General features: G+C 41.0%; 1 protein-coding gene across 3 annotated transcripts in view; it reads left to right on the forward strand.

The window, feature by feature from the left end:
* LOC124031658 (anoctamin-5-like) overlaps window positions 1–22711 on the forward strand; it is a 106622-nt gene that overhangs the window by 26287 nt on the left and 57624 nt on the right. The window contains exon 1 of one of the 3 annotated variants that reach the window (XM_046343192.1): window positions 11033–11276. The exons of the other annotated variants lie outside the window; for them this stretch is intronic. Coding sequence (XP_046199148.1) covers window positions 11268–11276 — 9 coding nt within the window. The 5' untranslated portion in view covers window positions 11033–11267. Of the gene's footprint in view, window positions 1–11032; window positions 11277–22711 lie in introns of those variants that run through there. 3 annotated transcript variants of the gene reach the window in all.

Consider the following 22711-nt stretch of genomic DNA (forward strand, 5'->3'; position numbering starts at 1 on the left):
CCTTTCCTGTGGCGGTCCTCATGAGAGACAGTTAACTCTAATGAACTTATCCTCTGCAGCAGAGGTAACTCTGGGTCTTCCTTTCCTGTGGTGGTCCTCATGAGAGACAGTTAACTCTAATGAACTTATCCTCTGCAGCAGAGGTAACTCTGGGTCTTCCTTTCCTGTGGTGGTCCTCATGAGAGACAGTTAACTCTAATGAACTTATCCTCTGCAGCAGAGGTAACTCTGGGTCTTCCTTTCCTGTGGTGGTCCTCATGAGAGACAGTTAACTCTAATGAACTTATCCTCTGCAGCAGAGGTAACTCTGGGTCTTCCTTTCCAGTGGCGGTCCTCGTGAGAGCCAGTTTCATCATAGGACTTGATGGTTTTTTGCGACTGCACTTGAAGTTCTTGAAATGTTCAGTATTGACTGACCTTCCTGTCTTAAAGTAATGATGGACTGTCATTTATCTTTGCTTATTTGAGCTGTTCTTGCCATAATATGGACTTGGTCTTTTACCAAATAGGGCTATCTTCTGTATACCACTCCTACCTTGTCACAACACAACTGATTGGCTCAAACTCATTAAGAAGGAAAGAAATTCCACAAATTAACTTTTAAGAAGGCACACCTGTTAATTGAAATGCATTCCAGGTGACTACCTCATGACTGGTTGAGAGAATGCCAAGAGTGTGCAAAGCTGTGACCAAGGCAAAAGGTGGCTACTTTGAAGAATTTGTTTAACACATTATTTTGGTTACTACATGATACCATATGTGTTATTTCATAGTTTTGATGTCTTCACTATTATTCTACAACGTAAAAAAAAAAATTAAAAAAAAAACCCTGTGTCCAAACCTTTGACCGGTACTGTATATGTGGCGCCATTGTTTTCCTCCGTTGTCTTACGTCAGATAGTGCATCAACTGTTAGAATGACGTAGCTGTCGTAAAACAACGGTCCAACCCTGACTTCGTTCCTCCCCCTGATCTTTTATCCAGGACTTTTAGTGAAAAAAACATCATATGAGAAATTAGGACATTTTTTTATTTGATTTTGCAACATACTGTTAGAATAGTGCACGTGTGGAAGATATTGTGTTCACATTCTGCAAAGCATTCTAAAACCCTTCTGCTGTGGAAGCATGGAAACAATGAGACATGAACTCATGTGTTCCTCATTAAAAATTAAAAACAGTTGTTTTGTTCTCACCTGTAATTATTCAGTCAGGGTTAGGTGCAATAACATAATGTTATAAATGAGCTCTCTCTCTCTCATACACACACACACACACACACACACACACACACACACACACACACACACACACACACACACACACACACACACTAGAGGTCGACCGGTTATTATTTTTTTCAACGCCGATATCGATACCGATTATTGGAGGACCAAAAAAGCCGATACCGATTAATCGGTCGATTTAAAAAATAAAATACAATATTTTGTAATAATGACAATTACAACAATACTGAATGAACACTTATTTTTACTTAATATAATACATCAATAAAATCAATTTAGCCTCAAATAAAATGAAACATGTTCAATTTGGTTTAAATAATGCAAAAACAAATTGTTGGAGAAGAAAGTAAAAGTGCAATGTGTGCCGTGTAAAAAAGTTCCTTGCTCAGAACATGAGAACATATGAAAGCTGGTGGTTCCTTTTAACATGAGTCTTCAATATTCCCAGGTAAGAAGTTTTAGGTTGTAGTTATTATAGGAATTATAGTACTATTTATCTCTATACGATTTGTATTTCATATACTTTTGACTATTGGATGTTCTTATAGGCACTTTAGTATTGCCAGTGTAACAGTATAGCTTCCGTCCCTCTCCTCGCCCCTACCTGGGCTCGAACCAGGAACACAACGACAACAGCCACCCTTGAAGCATCGTTACCCATCACTCCACAAAAGCCGTGGCCCTTGGGGCGGCAGCATAGCCTAGTGGTTAGAGCGTTGGACTAGTAACCGGAAGGTTGCGAGTTCAATCCCCCCGAGCTGACAAGGTACAAATCTGTCGTTCTGCCCCTGAACAGGCAGTTAACCCACTGTTCCCAGGCTGTCATTGAAAATAAGAATGTGTTCTTAAATAAAGATAAAATTAAAAATTTTAAAAAGGGAACAACCACTCCAAGTCTCAGAGTGAGTGACGTTTGAAACGATATTAGCACGCACCCCGCTAACTAGCTAGCCATTTCACATCGGTTACACCAGCCTAATCTCAGGAGTTGTTATGCTTGAAGACATAAACAGCTCAATGCTTGAAGCACAACGAAGAGCTGCTGGCAAAATGCACAAAATTGCTGTTTGAATGAATGCTTACGAACCTGCTGGTGCCTACCATCGCTCAGTCAGACTGCTCTATCAAATCAGACTTAATTAACTTAATTATAACATAATAACATACAGAAATACGAGCCTTAGGTCATTAATATAGTAGAATCCGGAAACTATCATCTCGAAAATAAAACGTTTATTCTTTCAGTGAAATACGGAACCGTTCCGTATTTTATCTAAGTCTAAATATTCCTGTTACACTGAACAACCTTCAATGTTATGTCATAATTGCGTAAAATTCTGGCAAATTAGGCGGCCCAAACTGTTACATATACACTGACACTGCGTCCAATGAACGCAAGAGAAGTGACACAATTTCACCTGGTTAATATTGCCTGCTAACCTGGATTTCTTTTAGCTAAATATGCAGGTTTAAAAATATATACTTCTGTGTATTGATTTTAAGAAAGGCGTTGATGTTTATGGTTAGGTACACATTGGAGCAAGGACAGTCCTTTTTCGCTAATACACACCGCATCGATTATATGCAACGCAGGACACACTAGATAAACCAGTAATATCATCAACCATGTGTAGTTAACTAGTGATTATGATTGATTGTTTTATTTTTTATAAGATAAGATTAATGCTAGCTAACAACTTACCTTGGCTTCTTACTGCATTCGCATAACAGGCAGGCTCCTCGTGGAGTGCAATGAGAGGCAGGTGGTTAGAGCGTTGGACTAGTTAACTGTAAGGTTGCAAGATCGAATCCCCGAGCTGACGAGGTGAAAATCTGTCGTTCTACCCCTGAACAAGGCAGTTAACCCACCGTTCCTAGGCCATCATTGAAAATAAGAATGTGTTCTTAACTGACTTGCCTCGTTAAATAAAGATTAAAAAGAGGTGTCAAAATAAATGTAAAGAATCGGCCAAATCGGTGTCCAAAAATACCTATTTCCGATTGTTATGAAAACTTGAAATTGGCCCTAATTAATCGGTTATTCCGACACACACACACTCACTCACTCACTCACTCACTCACTCACTCACTCACTCACTCACTCTCACACACACAATGGTAGCCATATAGTACCCTATGGTAGCAGTATATTACCCTATGGTATCAGTATATTACCCTATGGTAGCAGTATATTACCCTATGGTAGCAGTATAATACCCTATGGTAGCAGTATATTACCCTATGGTAGCAGTATAATACCCTATGGTATCAGTATATTACCCTATGGTATCAGTATATTACCCTATGGTAGAAGTATATTACCCTATGGTAGCAGTATATGACTATGGTAGCAGTATATTACCCTATGGTAACAGTATATGACTATGGTAGCAGTATATGACTATGGTAGCAGTATATTACCCTATGGTAGCAGTATATTACCCTATGGTAGCAGTATATTACCCTATGGTAGCAGTATATTACCCTATGGTATCAGTATATTACCCTATGGTAGAAGTATATTACCCTATGGTAGCAGTATATGACTATGGTAGCAGTATATTACCCTATGGTAACAGTATATGACTATGGTAGCAGTATATGACTATGGTAGCAGTATATTACCCTATGGTAGCAGTATATGACTATGGTAGCAGTATATTACCCTATGGTAGCAGTATATGACTATGGTAGCAGTATATGACTGTGGTAGCAGTATATGACTGTGGTAGCAGTATATTACCCTATGGTAGCAGTATAATACCATATGGTAGCAGTATAATACCCTATGGTAGCAGTATATTACCCTATGGTAGCAGTATATGACTATGGTAGCAGTATATGACTATGGTAGCAGTATATTACCCTATGGTAGCAGTATATTACCCTATGGTAGCAGTATATGACTATGGTAGCAGTATATGACTATGGTAGCAGTATATGACTGTGGTAGCAGTATATTACCCTATGGTAGCAGTATATGACTATGGTAGCAGTATATTACCCTATGGTAGCAGTATATTACCCTATGGTAGCAGTATATGACTATGGTAGCAGTATATGACTATGGTAGCAGTATATGACTATGGTAGCAGTATATGACTATGGTAGCAGTATATTACCCTATGGTAGCAGTATATGACTGTGGTAGCAGTATATTACCCTATGGTAGCAGTATATGACTATGGTAGCAGTATATTACCCTATGGTAGCAGTATAATGACTATGGTAGCAGTATATTACCCTATGGTAGCAGTATATTACCCTATGGTAGCAGTATATTACCCTATGGTAGCAGTATATTACCCTATGGTAGCAGTATAATACCCTATGGTAGCAGTATATTACCCTATGGTAGCAGTATATTACCCTATGGTAGCAGTATATTACCCTATGGTAGCAGTATATTACCCTATGGTAACAGTATATTACCCTATGGTAACAGTAAATTACCATATCCTCATGACCCTGTCTTATCCTAAAGGCCCTGTCCTATCCTCATGACCCTGTCCTATCCTCATGACCCTGTCCTATCCTCATGACCCTGTCCTATCCTCATGACCCTGTCTTATCCTAAAGGCCCTGTCCTATCCCCTATCCTATCCTCATTACCCTGTCTTATTCTCATGACCCTGTCCTATCCTCATGACCCTGTCCTATCCACATGACCCTGCCCTATCCTCATGACCCTGTCCTATCCACATGACCCTGCCCTATCCTCATGACCCTGCCCTATCCTCATGACCCTGTCCTATCCTCATGACCCTGTCCTATCCTCATGACCCTGTCCTATCGTCATGACAGTGCTGCAGTGAAGTGTGTTGCATCTTGTGTAGTGTAGGTCACCCATCCCCCCTCACTGCCTCTCTCTCCTGCCTCTCTCAGTAGTGGTCAGGTTTCAGCATCATGTGACCAGTTTTTATGAGGATGTCTAATCAGTCTGCCCAACAGCATCTAATCGGAAATCTAAAACCCTTTATACGAGACCATTGTACTGCATTCGAAACCCCTTCCTATTAGACCACTGTACTACATTCTAAACCCTTCCTATTAGACCACTGCACTGCATTCTAAACCCCTTCCTATTATACCACTGCACTGCATTCTAAACCCCTTCCTATTAGACCACTGCACTACATTCTAAACCCCTTCCTATTAGACCACTGTACTGCATTCTAAACCCCTTCCTATTAGACCACTGTACTGCATTCTAAACCCCTTCCTATTAGACCACTGTACTGCATTCTAAACCCCTTCCTATTAGACCACTGTACTGCATTCTAAACCCCTTCCTATTAGACCACTGCACTGCATTCTAAACCCCTTCCTATTAGACCACTGTACTGCATTCTAAACCCCTTCCTATTAGACCACTGTACTGCATTCTAAACCCCTTCCTATTAGACCACTGCACTGCATTCTAAACCCCCTTCCCATTAGACCACTGCACTGCATTCTAAACCCCTTCCTATTAGACCACTGTACTGCATTCTAAACCCCTTCCTATTAGACCACTGCACTGCATTCTAAACCCTTCCTATTAGACCACTGTACTGCATTCTAAACCCCTTCCTATTAGACCACTGCACTGCATTCTAAACCCCTTCCTATTAGACCACTGTACTGCATTCTAAACCCTTCCTATTAGACCACTGTACTGCATTCTAAACCCCTTCCTATTAGACCACTGTACTGCATTCTAAACCCCTTCCTATTAGACCACTGTACTGCATTCTAAACCCCTTCCTATTAGACCACTGCACTGCATTCTAAACCCCTTCCTATTAGACCACTGCACTGCATTCTAAACCCCTTCCTATTAGACCACTGTACTGCATTCTAAACACCTTCCTATTAGACCACTGCACTGCATTCTAAACCCCTTCCTATTAGACCACTGTACTGAATTCTAAACCCCTTCCTATTAGACCACTGCACTGCATTCTAAACCCCTTCCTATTAGACCACTGTACTGCATTCTAAACACCTTCCTATTAGACCACTGCACTGCATTCTAAACCCCTTCCTATTAGACCACTGCACTGCATTCTAAAACGTTTCCGTGTTTGACTCATACTTTACTTTATTTTATTTTTTTATCTCAATATCAAATCATGTCTGGGTAACAATTAAGTTCCTTACTGTGATTATTTGCAATGATCATCAATAGCTTCTTAGCATAGAGCAATTTCTCAAGCAAGAATTTTGCTGGGACCGTTGGGGAAGGATTTGAGTGGGGAGGGAAAAACTTGAAACTAGCTGTTATTGGCAAAGAGGTTTGGAACGCTCTTTCTTATTGGTCTATTAACTAATTTACCGTCCGGTGATGTCACAAGGCAGCCCAAAGCTCCATCCCACCAAAACAGGCTGACATTTCAGGCTGTCTTTTCAAACAGCTGTTAACACTAAAAGGACATTATCATCATCTTCACAAAACAGGCTTATTCAACCTCAGGTGTGGACACATATATATACAAACAGCTGTATTAACACTAAAAGGACATTATCATCATCTTCATATATTTCAGTATTATTCCAATATCATAGTGTGGACACATATATATACATATATATATATATATATATATATATATATATATATATATATATATATATATATATATATATATATATATATATATATATATATACAAAACAGGCAAATCACATTTCTGACTGCACTGGGCTTTTAATGTTATCTGCTCTAAGGGCACAGGGCGAGACCCAGATGTAGACACGAGAGGCCGATGGTTCGAGTCTCTGATATTTATCATAATCCAAGGGGCAGGCAAGAGAATGGTCGTGGACAGGCAAAAGATCATAACAAGGTCAGAGTCCAGGAGGTACAGAGTGGCAGACAGGCTCGTGGTCAGGTCAGGCAGGCGGGTTCAGAGTCAAGGCAGGCTGGGGTCAAAACCGGGAAGACTAGCAAACAGAGATAAGGGGAAAAGCAGGAGCACGGAAAAAACACGCTGGTTGACTTGACAAGACGAACTGGCAACAGACAAACAGAGAACACAGGAATAAATACCCAGGGGCTAATGGGGAAAACGGGAGACACCTGGAGGGGGGTGGAGACAATCACAAAGACAGGTGAAACAGATCAGGGCCTGGAAATCTGCCTTTATGTGATCAATTCTTAAAATACCGTAGAAAGGGCTGTATAAAGTTGTAAATCAATTTAGATTTGAGAGTGAGATTTACCTATCACTTCAGAGTAGGTTTTGTGCATTCTTCCAATGAGCAGTATGGTTATCTAATAGCTTCAGGAGCTATTTAGTACCGGAAAGGGTTCTTTGGCTGTCCCCATAGGAGATGCATTTGAAGAACCCTTTTCATTTCCAGGTAGAACCCTTTGGGTTCCAGGTATAAAAAAAAACGTTGGGTTCTAGGTATAATCATTTTGGGTTCCACGTAGAACCCTTTTCACAGAGGGTTCTACATGGAGCCCAAAATAGTTTAGTTCTACCTAGAACTACAAAAGGGTTTTACTTGGAACCAAAAAAGGGTTACCCTATTGAGGACAACCTAACAACCCTCTTGGAACCCTTGTTTCTAAGAGTGTGTGCGATCCAGTGGTTTCACTCATCTTTACAGGGAGTTATATAATAATAATAATATATGCCATTTAGCAGACGCTTTTATCCAAAGCGACTTACAGTCATGTGTGCATACATTCTAGGTATGGGTGGTCCCGGGGATTGAACTCACTACCCTGGCGTTACAAGCGCCATGCTCTACCAACTGAGCTACAGAAGGACCACTAGGCCTTACCGCTCATCATCTCAGAGGGAAAATTACATATCCTTACTACTTTGAAGGAAAAGAAAAGAGAACTGCCTTTTACCGTAATTCCTCACTAACCCTGTTTAACCTTCCCTGGTGCCTGAATTAGCTCCTCTAAGCATTTATCTGAGCTACCCACTAGAACAGCCCAGAGACCCATGACAGCGAGGCCCAGCCTATGTTATCCACAGCACCATGTTATCCACGGCAGGGAGGAAGCTGGGAGGCTGCTGTCTTTGAGACCGAGACGTCGTTAGTTACAACAGCTCTCTCTCTCTCTCTCATTTCCAGTAATTATAGATTACACATATGGAATCCCTATGTATGTTCTGTACACTGCAACCCTCCCCTCCACAGTCAGGGCGTGTTGGCATACACCCATGGTCGACATCTGAATTAAATAGGATATATGTAGAACATGGTGAAGTCTATATACAGTATAATATATTTACAACATGGTGAAGTCTATAAACAGTATAATATATTTACAACATGGTGAAGTCTATATACAGGACAGTATTATATTTAAAAAATGGTGAAGTCTATAACATAATAAAAAATATAATATATTTTTGGTTCCGGGTAGAACTCATTTGGGACCATGTGTGTGAAAACTCTGGATCGGGTTCTACCTGGAACCAAAAAGGGTTCTTCAAAAGGTTCTCCTATGTGGGCAGCCGAAGACGCCTCTTTTGTTCTGGATAGAACCTCTTTGTCTGTACCATATTGATTTTCACCTTACAGATCTGTAAACATTGAAGGGTCAGGGCCAAGGGAAAAGTGAATATAGGGAACACATTGGTTTCTTCACCAGTCTATGGTTTGTTTACTCTCCTCAGGGTTCATCTGTAGATTCCATGACACATGGCCCAGTCAATTACAGAAACATTAGTCTGATGTTATCATGCTACGGCTGTCTGTACTTTGTTCTCTGGTGTTGTTTTCAGGTCTTAAGGTTTGTTTGTATTGATTTGGTTCCGGGTAGAACTCATTTGGGACCATGTGTGTGAAAACTCTGGATCGGGTTCTACCTGGAACCAAAAAGGGTTCTTCAAAAGGTTCTCCTATGTGGGCAGCCGAAGACGCCTCTTTTGTTCTGGATAGAACCTCTTTGTCTGTACCATATTGATTTTCACCTTACAGATCTGTAAACATTGAAGGGTCAGGGCCAAGGGAAAAGTGAATATAGGGAACACATTGGTTTCTTCACCAGTCTATGGTTTGTTTACTCTCCTCAGGGTTCATCTGTAGATTCCATGACACATGGCCCAGTCAATTACAGAAACATTAGTCTGATGTTATCATGCTACGGCTGTCTGTACTTTGTTCTCTGGTGTTGTTTTCAGGTCTTAAGGTTTGTTTGTATTGATTTGGTTGAACGATGAATAGCCATAGTGTTTGTGTTCATTGTGTACTATAGTGTTGGATATAGACTCCTTGAATTGCTTTGTCAGCAACATGAATCTCTGAGTGTTGTCGGACAGAGTTGTCGGTGAGTTCTAGGACCTCTAGGTTATTTTGCAGTGCTCAACGTGAATCAAGTTTTTTTCTCCAAGAAAACAAAATGGCTTTCTGTTTTGATGCCCTGTCGGGATCCTCTGCTTTCTATCATCAGGGGAATGAAGTTAAAGGATATTTCATGTATAGATTTTTTTTTTTACATGCATTGAGGAAATTAGAGAAGTCGCAATGCATTTTTCATACCTCTATACTCTCAAAGTTCCGTATTCTCTTCATTCTCTACATTAAGATGCTCCCTGACGTCTTAGCTACATTCTGCCCCTGTTATGACATCACTTCCTGGTGTTCTCCCCTGGTGTTGAAACAAAGAGCTGTTATTGGTCAACTTGTGTTGCACTGTATCAGACAATGATTGCATGCCACGTCATCGACTCTGCAGTCCGGCATCAGCACATTGCTCTGACGTGGGACCTTCTATAGACAGGCTTGGTTTCTGCTCTGACGTGGGACCTTCTATAGACAGGCTTGGTTTCTGCTCTGACGTGGGACCTTCTATAGACAGGCTTGGTTTCTGCTCTGACGTGGGACCTTCTATAGACAGGCTTGGTTTCTGCTCTGACGTGGGACCTTCTATAGACAGGCTTGGTTTCTGCTCTGACATGCAACGTCACCTGTGGGACCTTCTATAGACAGGTGTGTGCCTTTCCAAATCATGTCCAATCAATTGAATTTACCACAGTTGGACTCCAATCAAGTTGTAGAAACATCTCAAGGATGATTAATGGAAACGGGATGCGCCTGAGCTCAATTAGCGAGTCTCACAGCAAAGGGTCTGAATACCTATGTAAATAAGGCATTTTAGTTTTTGAGAGTATACTCAAATCAAATCAAATCAAATTTTATTTGTCACATACACATGGTTAGCAGATGTTAAATGCGAGTGTAGCGAAATGCTTGTACTGATGTATTGAGCGTTTACTGATGAGGAAAAACATGTATTTAGTCAATTTTAGAATAAGGATGTAACGTAACAAAATGTGTAAAAAGGTGAAAGGGTCTGAATACTTCCTGAATGCATCGTATGTTGTGGTTAGCTGATATGTTAAATACCTATCCAGCCATTGTAAGATCTGACACGTGTCTACAATTGTAGTCTGGCAGGAACTCAACCATTACATTAGTGGGTTACTGGCAGACAGGAGGCTCTGCTGCTGATATGCTGACGTCATCTAGGAGCCTCCTCGGTCTCTCTCGCTCTCCCCCTCTCTCTCCCTTCTCTGCTCTCTCTCTCTCTCTCTCTCTCTCTCTCTCTCTCTCTCTCTCTCTCTCTCTCTCTATCCTCTCACTGGCTCTCTCTCTCTCTCTCTATCCTCTCACTGGCTCTCTCTCTCTCTCTCCCTCTCTCGCTCTCCCTTCTCTGCTCTCTCTCTCTCTCTTTCTCTCTCTCCTCTCACTGGCTCTCTCTCTCCTCTGCTCTCTCTCTCTCCCCCTCCTCTCTCTCATCCCTCTTTCCTCTGGATGTCTGAGCGAGTGTGGGCTTGTCCTGGGCTGCAACTGGACTGGACGAAGCCCCTCTCCCCGCTGTGAACGAGGGAGTAAAGGAGAGAGGGAGTAGAGAGAGGAAATAAGTGAGTTAGGGGCTCGTCCGTCCATGCACCCGGGGAAGAAGCAACCACTCTGGCTGTGTAAAAGGCCCTGCTGCCTTTCAGCTCATTGCAGACATAGCGGGAGTCACAGCTGATGCTTGGCAGACATACTATTCGGAGAGAGGGCCATGGAAGAGGTAAAGTGCTCTTCTATTCGAACACGCCCTCCCCCTTCGTAGCTACTGGTCAAACAGGACAGAACAATGTGTTTGTGAGAGGTTTGTGAGAGGTTTGTGAGAGGTCTGGGGGTGGGGACTGCTATGCCTATAGTGCTTGTTGTGATTGTTTTACTGCAGCTAGAGTCCTGTCTAGTGTTTATGTTGTGATCATTTTACTGCAGCTAATCCTGTCTAGTGTTTATGTTGTGATCATTCTACTGCAGCTAATCCTGTCTAGTGTTTATGTTGTGATCATTCTACTGCAGCTAGAGTCCTGTCTAGTGTTTATGTTGTAATCATTTTACTGCAGCTAGAGTCCTGTCTAGTGTTTATGTTGTGATCATTCTACTGCAGCTAATCCTGTCTAGTGTTTATGTTGTGATCATTCTACTGCAGTGAATCCTGTCTAGTGTTTATGTTGTGATCATTCTACTACAGCTACAGTCCTGTCTAGTTTTATGTTGTGATCATTCTACTGCAGCTAGAGTCCTGTCTAGTTTTATGTTGTGATCATTCTACTGCAGCTAGAGTCCTGTATAGTTTTATGTTGTAATCATTCTACTGCAGCGAGTCCTGTCTAGTTTTTATGTTGTGATCATTCTACTGCAGCGAATCCTGTCTAGTGTTTATGTTGTGATCATTCTACTGCAGCTAATCCTGTTTAGTTTTTATATTGTAATAATTCTACTACAGCTAATCCTGTCTAGTTGTTATGTTGTCATCATTATACTGCAACTAATCCTGTTTAGTTTTTATATTGTAATAATTCTACTACAGCTAATCCTGTCTAGTTGTTTTGTTGTTGTCATTCTACTACAGCTAGAGTCCTGTCTAGTTGTTGTTGTAATCATTCAACTCCAGCTAATACTGTCTAGTGTTTTATGTTGTGATCATTCTATTGCAGCTAGAGTCCTGTATAGTTTTATGTTGTGATCATTCTACTGCTGCTAGAGTCCTGTCTAGTTGTTTTGTTGTGATCATTCTACTGCAGCTAATCCTGTCTCGTTTTTATGTTGTAATCATTCTATTGCAGCTAGAGTCCTGTCTAGTTTTGGTTGTGAGCATTCGCTCGGCAGCTAATCCTGTCTGGTTGTTTTGTTGTGATCATTCTACTGCAGCAAGAGTCCTGTCTAGTTGTTTTGTTGTGATCATTCTACTGCAGCAAGAGTCCTGTCTAGTTGTTTTGTTGTGATCATTCTACTACAGCTAATCCTGTTTAGTTTTTTATGTTGTAATCATTCTACTGCAGTGAATCCTGTCTAGTTTTTAGGTTGTGATCATTCTACTGCGGCTAGAGTCCTGTCTAGTTTTTTTATGTTGTGATCATTCTACTGCAGCTAGTCCTGTCTAGTTTGATGTTGTGATCATTCTACTGCAGCTAATCCTGTCTAGTTTTTTTGTTGTGATCATTCTACTGCAGCTAATCCTGTCTCGTTTTTATGTTGTGATCATTCTATTGCAGCTAGAGTCCTGTCTAGTTTTGGTTGTGAGCATTCGCTCGGCAGCTATTCCTGTCTGGTTGTTTTGTTGTGATCATTCTACTGCAGCAAGAGTCCTGTCTAGTTTTTGTTGAGCATTCTCTCTGCTGCTAATCCTGTCCTGTTTTTTTATGTTGTGATCATTCTACTATAGCTAGAGTCCTGTCTAGTTTTATGATGTGCTAATACTACTGCAGTTAGAGTCCTGTCTATTTTTTTTAGGGGTAAGGGGGTACAGAGCGTGGGACTGGACCTAGTGTGTTGGGGGGACGACTACGCCCAGTGTTCTATGTTGTGTTAATACTAAGAGCAGCTATGGTCCAGGCAGCTACTGTAGCAATGTCAGCTAGGACGGTTCTAGAATATGCGGGGTGCAGTTAGTTATTTATAGGTTATATGAACAGCTGTAGCAGCAATGAACAGGGAACAGGTCTCTTTCTCAACATGGCTTCCTGTGTGTGTGTGTGTGTGTGTGTGTGTGTGTGTGTGTGTGTGTGTGTGTGTGTGTGTGTGTGTGTGTGTGTGTGTGTGTGTGTGTGTGTGTGTGTGTGTGTGTGTGTGTGTGTGTGTGTGTGTGTGTGTGTGTGTGTGTGTGTGTCAGACAGTGGAAAGTACATAGGCCCTGGTGCGTTACAAGGGATATGGGGGTTGGGGGGGGGGCGGGAGAAGTAAGAATCCCAATCATGCATTTAAAATGAATTGGAAGAGCTGCAGGCTTTACTGGGCCGGCCACTAACCCATTGCGGTGGTTCATTTGTCCCATGACAGTGTTCCAAAAAAAAACTGCTCCGGTTTCTAAATAACGAAAATACATCTGTAGAGATCAAATCAAATGTTATTCATCAACATGCTTGGTAAACAACGGGTGTGGACTAACCGTGAGATATGTACATATAACTAGGAATAAAGAAGACAAACAGTAGCAGCAGCGTATGTGATGAGTCAGAGCAGCTTACCGATCACTGTACCTGGACACAGCCCATCTGTAAATAGCCCACCCGACTACCTCATCCCCATATTATTACTTACCCTCTTTCTCTTTTGCACCCCAGTATCTCCACTTGCACATCATCATCTGCACATCTATCACTCCAGTATTAATGCTAAATTGTAATTATTTTTGCCTCTATGGCCTATTTATTGCCTTTACCCCCTACTCTTCTACATGTACACTGTACATTCTATGTACATTTCTATGTTTATTTTCTTTTGTGTTATTGACTGTACATTTGTTTATTTGTTTATGTGTAACTCTGTTGTTGTTGTTTTTGTCGAACTGCTTTGCTTTATCTTGACCAGGTCGCTGGTTGTAAAATGAGAACTTGTTCTCAACCGGCCTACCTGGTTAAATAAATGTGAAATAAAATAAATAAATAAAAATAATTGTCAAAGAAAGTTTAGTGCAAAAAGGGTCAATACAGGTAGTCTAACTACCCTCAAATTAAAGCTGACAGTTTGCCCTTTAACCTCATAGTGAATGTATCATTTCAAGTCCAAAGTGCAGAGCCAAAACAACAACAAAATGTGTCACCTTCCCAATACTTTTGGAGCTCACAATAGGTAGGGAAATAGTAACTAGGCAACAAGATAGACAATAAACAGTAATAGCAGCGTATGTGATGAGTCAAAATAACAAGGCCAACATCCCAGTTATTGACAAGAGGAAGAGACGCAGCTACAACATAACATGATTACAACATAACAACTAGACAGGCAAACAGGAAACCGCTCACTGAGGCGGCACTCCTAGTGGCCGGAGACTTTAATGCAGGGAAACTTAAATCAGTTCTACCTCATTTCTATCAACACGTTAAATGTTAAATGGGCAACCAGAGGAAAAACAATTATAGATCACCTGTACTCCACACACAGACAGAAGTGTACAAAGCTCTCCCTCGCCCTCCATTTGGTAATTCCGACCACAATCCTATCCTCCTGATTCCTGCTTACAAGCTCAAATTAAAGCAGGAAGCACCAGTGAATAAAAGCTCTCTGTCAATAAAAAAAGTGGTCAGATGAAGCAGATGCTAAACTACAGGACTGTTTTATGATTATTTATTAAAATTACAATATTTATTTGCGTACCTCATTCTACCCTGTTAAGCCAACCAATCTCGCCCCATAAAAAAATGTGAATTTATCCATATATTCAACCTGGTCTTCATACCAAATGTAACATATCGTGCTAAATAGAGTGTTTTGCTAGCACAGACTGGAATATGTTCCGGGATTCCTCCGATGGCATTGAGAAGTACAACACATCAGTCACTGGCATTATCAATAAGTGCATCGAGAACGTCGTCCCCACAGTGACTGTACGTACATACCCAACCAGAAGCCATGCGCTACAGGCAACATTCGCACTGAGCTAAAGGGTAGAGCTGCCGCTTTCAAGGTGCGGGACTCTAACCCGGAAACTTATAAGAAATCCCGCTATGCCCTCCGATGAACCATCAAACAGGCAAAGCATCAATACAAGACTAAGATTGAATCCTACTACACCGGCTCTGACGCTCGTCTTATGTGGCAGGGCTTGCAAACTATTACAGACTACAAAGGGATGCACAGCCGCAAGCTGCCCAGTGACACGGGCCTACCAGACGAGCTAAATCACTTCTATGCTCGCTTCGAGGCAAGCAACACTGAGACATGCATGAGAGCATCAGCTGTTCCGGGCGACTGTGTGATCACGCTCTCCGTAGCCGACATGAGTAAGACCTTTAAAACAGGTCAACATACACAAGGCTATGGGGCCAGAGGGATTACCAGGACGTGTGCTCCGGGCATGTGCTGACCAACTGGCAAGCATCTTCAGACATTTTCAACATGTCCCTGATTGAGTCTGTAATACCAACATGTTTCAAGCAGACCATCATAGTCCCTGTGCCCAAGAACACAAAGACAACCTGCCTAAATGACTACCGACCCGTAGCACTCATGTCTGTAGCTATGAAGTGCTTTGTATGGCTGTCTTTTTTATTTGATTTTTTATTGGAAAATAATAAACATATTATAAAAAAATTAAAAAATACAGTGGTAGGCCTGATCACCGACAACGACGAGACAGCCTATAGGGAGGAGGTCAGAGACCTGGCCGGATGGTGCCAGAATAACAACCTATCCCTCAACGTAACCAAGACTAAGGAGATGATTGTGAACTACAGGAAAAGGAGGACCGAGCATGCACCCATTCTCATCGACGGGGCTGTAGTGGAGCCGGTTGAGAGCTTCAAGTTCCTTGGTACCCACATCACCAACAAACTAGAATGGTCCAAACACACCAAGACAGTTGTGAAGAGGGCACGGCAAAGCCTATTCCCCCTCAGGAAACTAAAAAGATTTGGCATGGGTCCTCAGATCCTCAAAAGGTTCAGCTGCAGCATCGATAGTATCCTGACTGGTTGCATCACTGCCTGGTACGACAGCTGCTCGGCCTCCGACCGCAAGGCACTACAGAAGGTAGTGCGAACGGCCCAGTACATCACTGGGGCAAAGCTGCCTGCCATCCAGGACCTCTACACAAGACCCCAGCCAGAGACTGTTCTCTATACTACCGCATGGCAAGCGGTACCGGAGTGCCAAGTCTATTACAAAAGTCTTCTCAACAGTTTTTACCCCCAAGCCATAAGACTCCTGAACAGGTAATCAAATGGCTTCCCGGGCTATCTGCATTGTGTGCCTCCCCCTCCAACCCCTCTTTTACGCTGCTGCTGCTCTCTGTTCACCATATATGCAAGATCACTTTAATCATATCTACATGTACATACTACCTCAATCAGCCCGACTAACCGTTGTCTGTGTGTAGCCTCGCTACTTTTATAGCCTCTCTGTTTATAGCCTCTCTACTGTATATAGCCTCGCTACTGTATATAGCCTCTCTACTGTATATAGCCTCTCTACTGTATATAGCCTCTCTACTGTATATAGCCTCTCTACTGTATATAGCCTCTCTACTGTATATAGCCTCTCTACTGTATTTAGCCTCTCTACTGTATATAGCCTCTCTACTGTATAAAGCCTCTCTACTGTATATAGCCTCTCTACTGTATATTGCCTCTCTACTGTATATAACCTCTCTACTGTATATAGCCTCTCTACTGTATATAGCCACTCTACTGTATATAGCCTCTCTACTGTATATAGCCTCGCTACTTTTATAGCCGCTACTGTATATAGCCTCTCTACTGTATATAGCCTCTCTACTGTATATAGCCTCTACTGTATATAGCCTCTCTACTGTATATAGCCTCTCTACTGTATATAACCTCTCTACTGTATATAACCTCTCTACTGTATATAGCCTCGCTACTGTATATAGCCTCGCTACTTTTATAGCCTCGCTACTTTTATAGCCTCTCTACTGTATATAGCCTCTCTACTATATATAGCCTCTACTGTATATAGCCTCTCTACTGTATATAGCCTCTCTACTGTATATAGCCTCTCTACTGTATTTAGCCTCTCTACTGTATATAGCCTCTCTACTGTATATAGCCTCTCTACTGTATTTAGCCTCTCTACTGTATATAGCCTCTCTACTGTATATAGCCTCTCTACTGTATTTAGCCTCTCTACTGTATATAGCCTCTCTACTGTATATAGCCTCTCTACTGTATAAAGCCTCTCTACTGTATATAGCCTCTCTACTGTATATTGCCTCTCTACTGTATATAACCTCTCTACTGTATATAGCCTCTCTACTGTATATAGCCACTCTACTGTATATAGCCTCTCTACTGTATATAGCCTCGCTACTTTTATAGCCTCTACTGTATATAGCCTCTCTACTGTATATAGCCTCTCTACTGTATAAAGCCTCTCTACTGTTTATAGCCTCTACTGTATATAGCCTCTCTACTGTATATAGCCTCTCTACTGTATATAGCCTCTACTGTTTATAGCCTCCCTACTGTATATAGCCTCTCTACTGTATAAAGCCTCTCTACTGTATATAGCCTCTACTGTTTATAGCCTCCCTGCTGTATATAGCCTCTCTACTGTATATAGCCTCTCTACTGTATATAGCCTCTCTACTGTATTTAGCCTCTCTACTGTATATAGCCTCTCTACTGTATATAGCCTCTCTACTGTATATAGCCTCTCTACAGTATTTAGCCTCTCTACTGTATATAGCCTATCTACTGTATATAGCCTCTCTACTGTTTATAGCCTCTCTACTGTATATAGCCTCTCTACTGTATATAGCCTCTCTACTGTATATAGCCTCTCTACTGTATAAAGCCTCTCTACTGTATATAGCCACTCTACTGTATATAGCCACTCTACTGTATATAGCCTCTCTACTGTTTATAGCCTCTCTACTGTATAAAGCCTCTCTACTGTATATAACCTCTCTACTGTATATAACCTCTCTACTGTATATAGCCTCTCTACTGTATATAGTCTCTCTACTGTATATAGCCTCTCTACTGTATATAGCCTCGCTACTTTTATAGCCTCTACTGTATATAGCCTCTCTACTGTATATAGCCTCTCTACTGTATAAAGCCTCTCTACTGTTTATAGCCTCTACTGTATATAGCCTCTCTACTGTATATAGCCTCTACTGTATATAGCCTCTCTACTGTATATAGCCTCTCTACTGTATAAAGCCTCTCTACTGTATATAGCCTCTACTGTTTATAGCCTCCCTACTGTATATAGCCTCTCTACTGTATATAGCCTCTCTACTGTATATAGCCTCTCTACTGTATTTAGCCTCTCTACTGTATATAGCCTCTCTACTGTATATAGCCTCTCTACTGTATATAGCCTCTCTACTGTATATAGCCTCTACTGTTTATAGCCTCTCTACTGTATATTGCCTCTCTACTGTATATAACCTCTCTACTGTATATAGCCTCTCTACTGTATATAGCCACTGTACTGTATGTAGCCTCTCTACTGTATATAGCCTCTCTACTGTATAAAGCCTCTCTACTGTATATTGCCTCTCTACTGTATATAGCCACTCTACTGTATATAGCCTCTCTACTGTATATAGCCTCTCTACTGTATATAGCCTCTCTACTGTATATAGCCTCTCTACAGTATTTAGCCTCTCTACTGTATATAGCCTATCTACTGTATATAGCCTCTCTACTGTATATAGCCTCTCTACTGTATATAGCCTCTACTGTATATAGCCTCTCTACTGTATATAGCCTCTCTACTGTATATAACCTCTCTACTGTATATAACCTCTCTACTGTATATAGCCTCGCTACTGTATATAGCCTCGCTACTTTTATAGCCTCGCTACTTTTATAGCCTCTCTACTGTATATAGCCTCTCTACTATATATAGCCTCTACTGTATATAGCCTCTCTACTGTATATAGCCTCTCTACTGTATATAGCCTCTCTACTGTATTTAGCCTCTCTACTGTATATAGCCTCTCTACTGTATATAGCCTCTCTACTGTATTTAGCCTCTCTACTGTATATAGCCTCTCTACTGTATATAGCCTCTCTACTGTATTTAGCCTCTCTACTGTATATAGCCTCTCTACTGTATATAGCCTCTCTACTGTATAAAGCCTCTCTACTGTATATAGCCTCTCTACTGTATATTGCCTCTCTACTGTATATAACCTCTCTACTGTATATAGCCTCTACTGTATATAGCCACTCTACTGTATATAGCCTCTCTACTGTATATAGCCTCGCTACTTTTATAGCCTCTACTGTATATAGCCTCTCTACTGTATATAGCCTCTCTACTGTATAAAGCCTCTCTACTGTTTATAGCCTCTACTGTATATAGCCTCTCTACTGTATATAGCCTCTCTACTGTATATAGCCTCTACTGTTTATAGCCTCCCTACTGTATATAGCCTCTCTACTGTATAAAGCCTCTACTGTATATAGCCTCTACTGTTTATAGCCTCCCTGCTGTATATAGCCTCTCTACTGTATATAGCCTCTCTACTGTATATAGCCTCTCTACTATTTTTAGCCTCTCTACTGTATATAGCCTCTCTACTGTATATAGCCTCTCTACTGTATATAGCCTCTCTACAGTATTTAGCCTCTCTACTGTATATAGCCTATCTACTGTATATAGCCTCTCTACTGTTTATAGCCTCTCTACTGTATATAGCCTCTCTACTGTATATAGCCTCTCTACTGTATATAGCCTCTCTACTGTATAAAGACTCTCTACTGTATATAGCCACTCTACTGTATATAGCCACTCTACTGTATATAGCCTCTCTACTGTTTATAGCCTCTACTGTATAAAGCCTCTCTACTGTATATAACCTCTCTACTGTATATAACCTCTCTACTGTATATAGCCTCTCTACTGTATATAGTCTCTCTACTGTATATAGCCTCTCTACTGTATATAGCCTCGCTACTTTTATAGCCTCTACTGTATATAGCCTCTCTACTGTATATAGCCTCTCTACTGTATAAAGCCTCTCTACTGTTTATAGCCTCTACTGTATATAGCCTCTCTACTGTATATAGCCTCTACTGTATATAGCCTCTCTACTGTATATAGCCTCTCTACTGTATAAAGCCTCTCTACTGTATATAGCCTCTACTGTTTATAGCCTCCTACTGTATATAGCCTCTCTACTGTATATAGCCTCTCTACTGTATATAGCCTCTCTACTGTATTTAGCCTCTCTACTGTATATAGCCTCTCTACTGTATATAGCCTCTCTACTGTATATAGCCTCTCTACTGTATATAGCCTCTACTGTTTATAGCCTCTCTACTGTATATTGCCTCTCTACTGTATATAACCTCTCTACTGTATATAGCCTCTCTACTGTATATAGCCACTGTACTGTATGTAGCCTCTCTACTGTATATAGCCTCTCTACTGTATAAAGCCTCTCTACTGTATATTGCCTCTCTACTGTATATAGCCACTCTACTGTATATAGCCACTCTACTGTATATAGCCTCTCTACTGTTTATAGCCTCTCTACTGTATATAGCCTCTCTACTGTATAAAGCCTCTCTACTGTTTATAGCCTCTCTACAGTATTTAGCCTCTCTACTGTATATAGCCTATCTACTGTATATAGCCTCTCTACTGTTTATAGCCTCTCTACTGTATATAGCCTCTCTACTGTATATAGCCTCTCTACTGTATATAGCCTCTCTACTGTATAAAGCCTCTCTACTGTATATAGCCACTCTACTGTATATAGCCACTCTACTGTATATAGCCTCTCTACTGTTTATAGCCTCTCTACTGTATAAAGCCTCTCTACTGTATATAACCTCTCTACTGTATATAGCCTCTCTACTGTATATAGCCTCTCTACTGTATATAGCCTCTCTACTGTATATAGCCTCGCTACTTTTATAGCCTCTACTGTATATAGCCTCTCTACTGTATATAGCCTCTCTACTGTATAAAGCCTCTCTACTGTTTATAGCCTCTACTGTATATAGCCTCTACTGTATATAGCCTCTCTACTGTATATAGCCTCTACTGTTTATAGCCTCCCTACTGTATATAGCCTCTCTACTGTATAAAGCCTCTACTGTTTATAGCCTCCCTACTGTATATAGCCTCTCTACTGTATATAGCCTCTCTACTGTATTTAGCCTCTCTACTGTATATAGCCTCTCTACTGTATATAGCCTCTCTACTGTATATAGCCTCTCTACTGTATATAGCCTCTACTGTTTATAGCCTCTCTACTGTATATTGCCTCTCTACTGTATATAACCTCTCTACTGTATATAACCTCTCTACTGTATATAGCCTCTCTACTGTATATAGCCACTGTACTGTATGTAGCCTCTCTACTGTATATAGCCTCTCTACTGTATAAAGCCTCTCTACTGTATATTGCCTCTCTACTGTATATAGCCACTCTACTGTATATAGCCACTCTACTGTATATAGCCTCTCTACTGTTTATAGCCTCTCTACTGTATATAGCCTCTCTACTGTTTATAGCCTCTACTGTATATAGCCTCTCTACTGTATATAGCTACTGTATATAGCCTCTACTGTTTATAGCCTCCCTACTGTATTTAGCCTCTCTACTGTATATAGCCTCTCTACTGTATATAGCCTCTCTACTGTATTTAGCCTCTCTACTGTATATAGCCTCTCTACTGTATTTAGCCTCTCTACTGTATATAGCCTCTCTACTGTATATAGCCTCTCTACTGTATAAAGCCTCTCTACTGTATATAGCCTCTCTACTGTATATAGCCTCTCTACTGTATATAGCCTCTCTACTGTATATAGCCTCTCTACTGTATATAGCCTATCTACTGTTTATAGCCTCTCTACTGTATATAGCCTCTCTACTGTATATAGCCTCTCTACTGTATATAGCCTCTCTACTGTATAAAGCCTCTCTACTGTATATAGCCACTCTACTGTATATAGCCACTCTACTGTATATAGCCTCTCTACTGTTTATAGCCTCTCTACTGTATAAAGCCTCTCTACTGTATATAACCTCTCTACTGTATATAGCCTCTCTACTGTATATAGCCTCTCTACTGTATATAGCCTCTCTACTGTATATAGCCTCGCTACTTTTATAGCCTCTACTGTATATAGCCTCTCTACTGTATATAGCCTCTCTACTGTATAAAGCCTCTCTACTGTTTATAGCCTCTACTGTATATAGCCTCTACTGTATATAGCCTCTCTACTGTATATAGCCTCTCTACTGTATATAACCTCTCTACTGTATATAGCCTCTCTACTGTATATAGCCACTGTACTGTATGTAGCCTCTCTACTGTATATAGCCTCTCTACTGTATAAAGCCTCTCTACTGTATATTGCCTCTCTACTGTATATAGCCACTCTACTGTATATAGCCACTCTACTGTATATAGCCTCTCTACTGTTTATAGCCTCTCTACTGTATATAGCCTCTCTACTGTATAAAGCCTCTCTACTGTTTATAGCCTCTCTACAGTATTTAGCCTCTCTACTGTATAT

This window comes from Oncorhynchus gorbuscha, linkage group LG01 (genome assembly GCF_021184085.1).
Source record: "Oncorhynchus gorbuscha isolate QuinsamMale2020 ecotype Even-year linkage group LG01, OgorEven_v1.0, whole genome shotgun sequence".
In the NCBI taxonomy this organism is placed as follows: domain Eukaryota; kingdom Metazoa; phylum Chordata; class Actinopteri; order Salmoniformes; family Salmonidae; genus Oncorhynchus; species Oncorhynchus gorbuscha.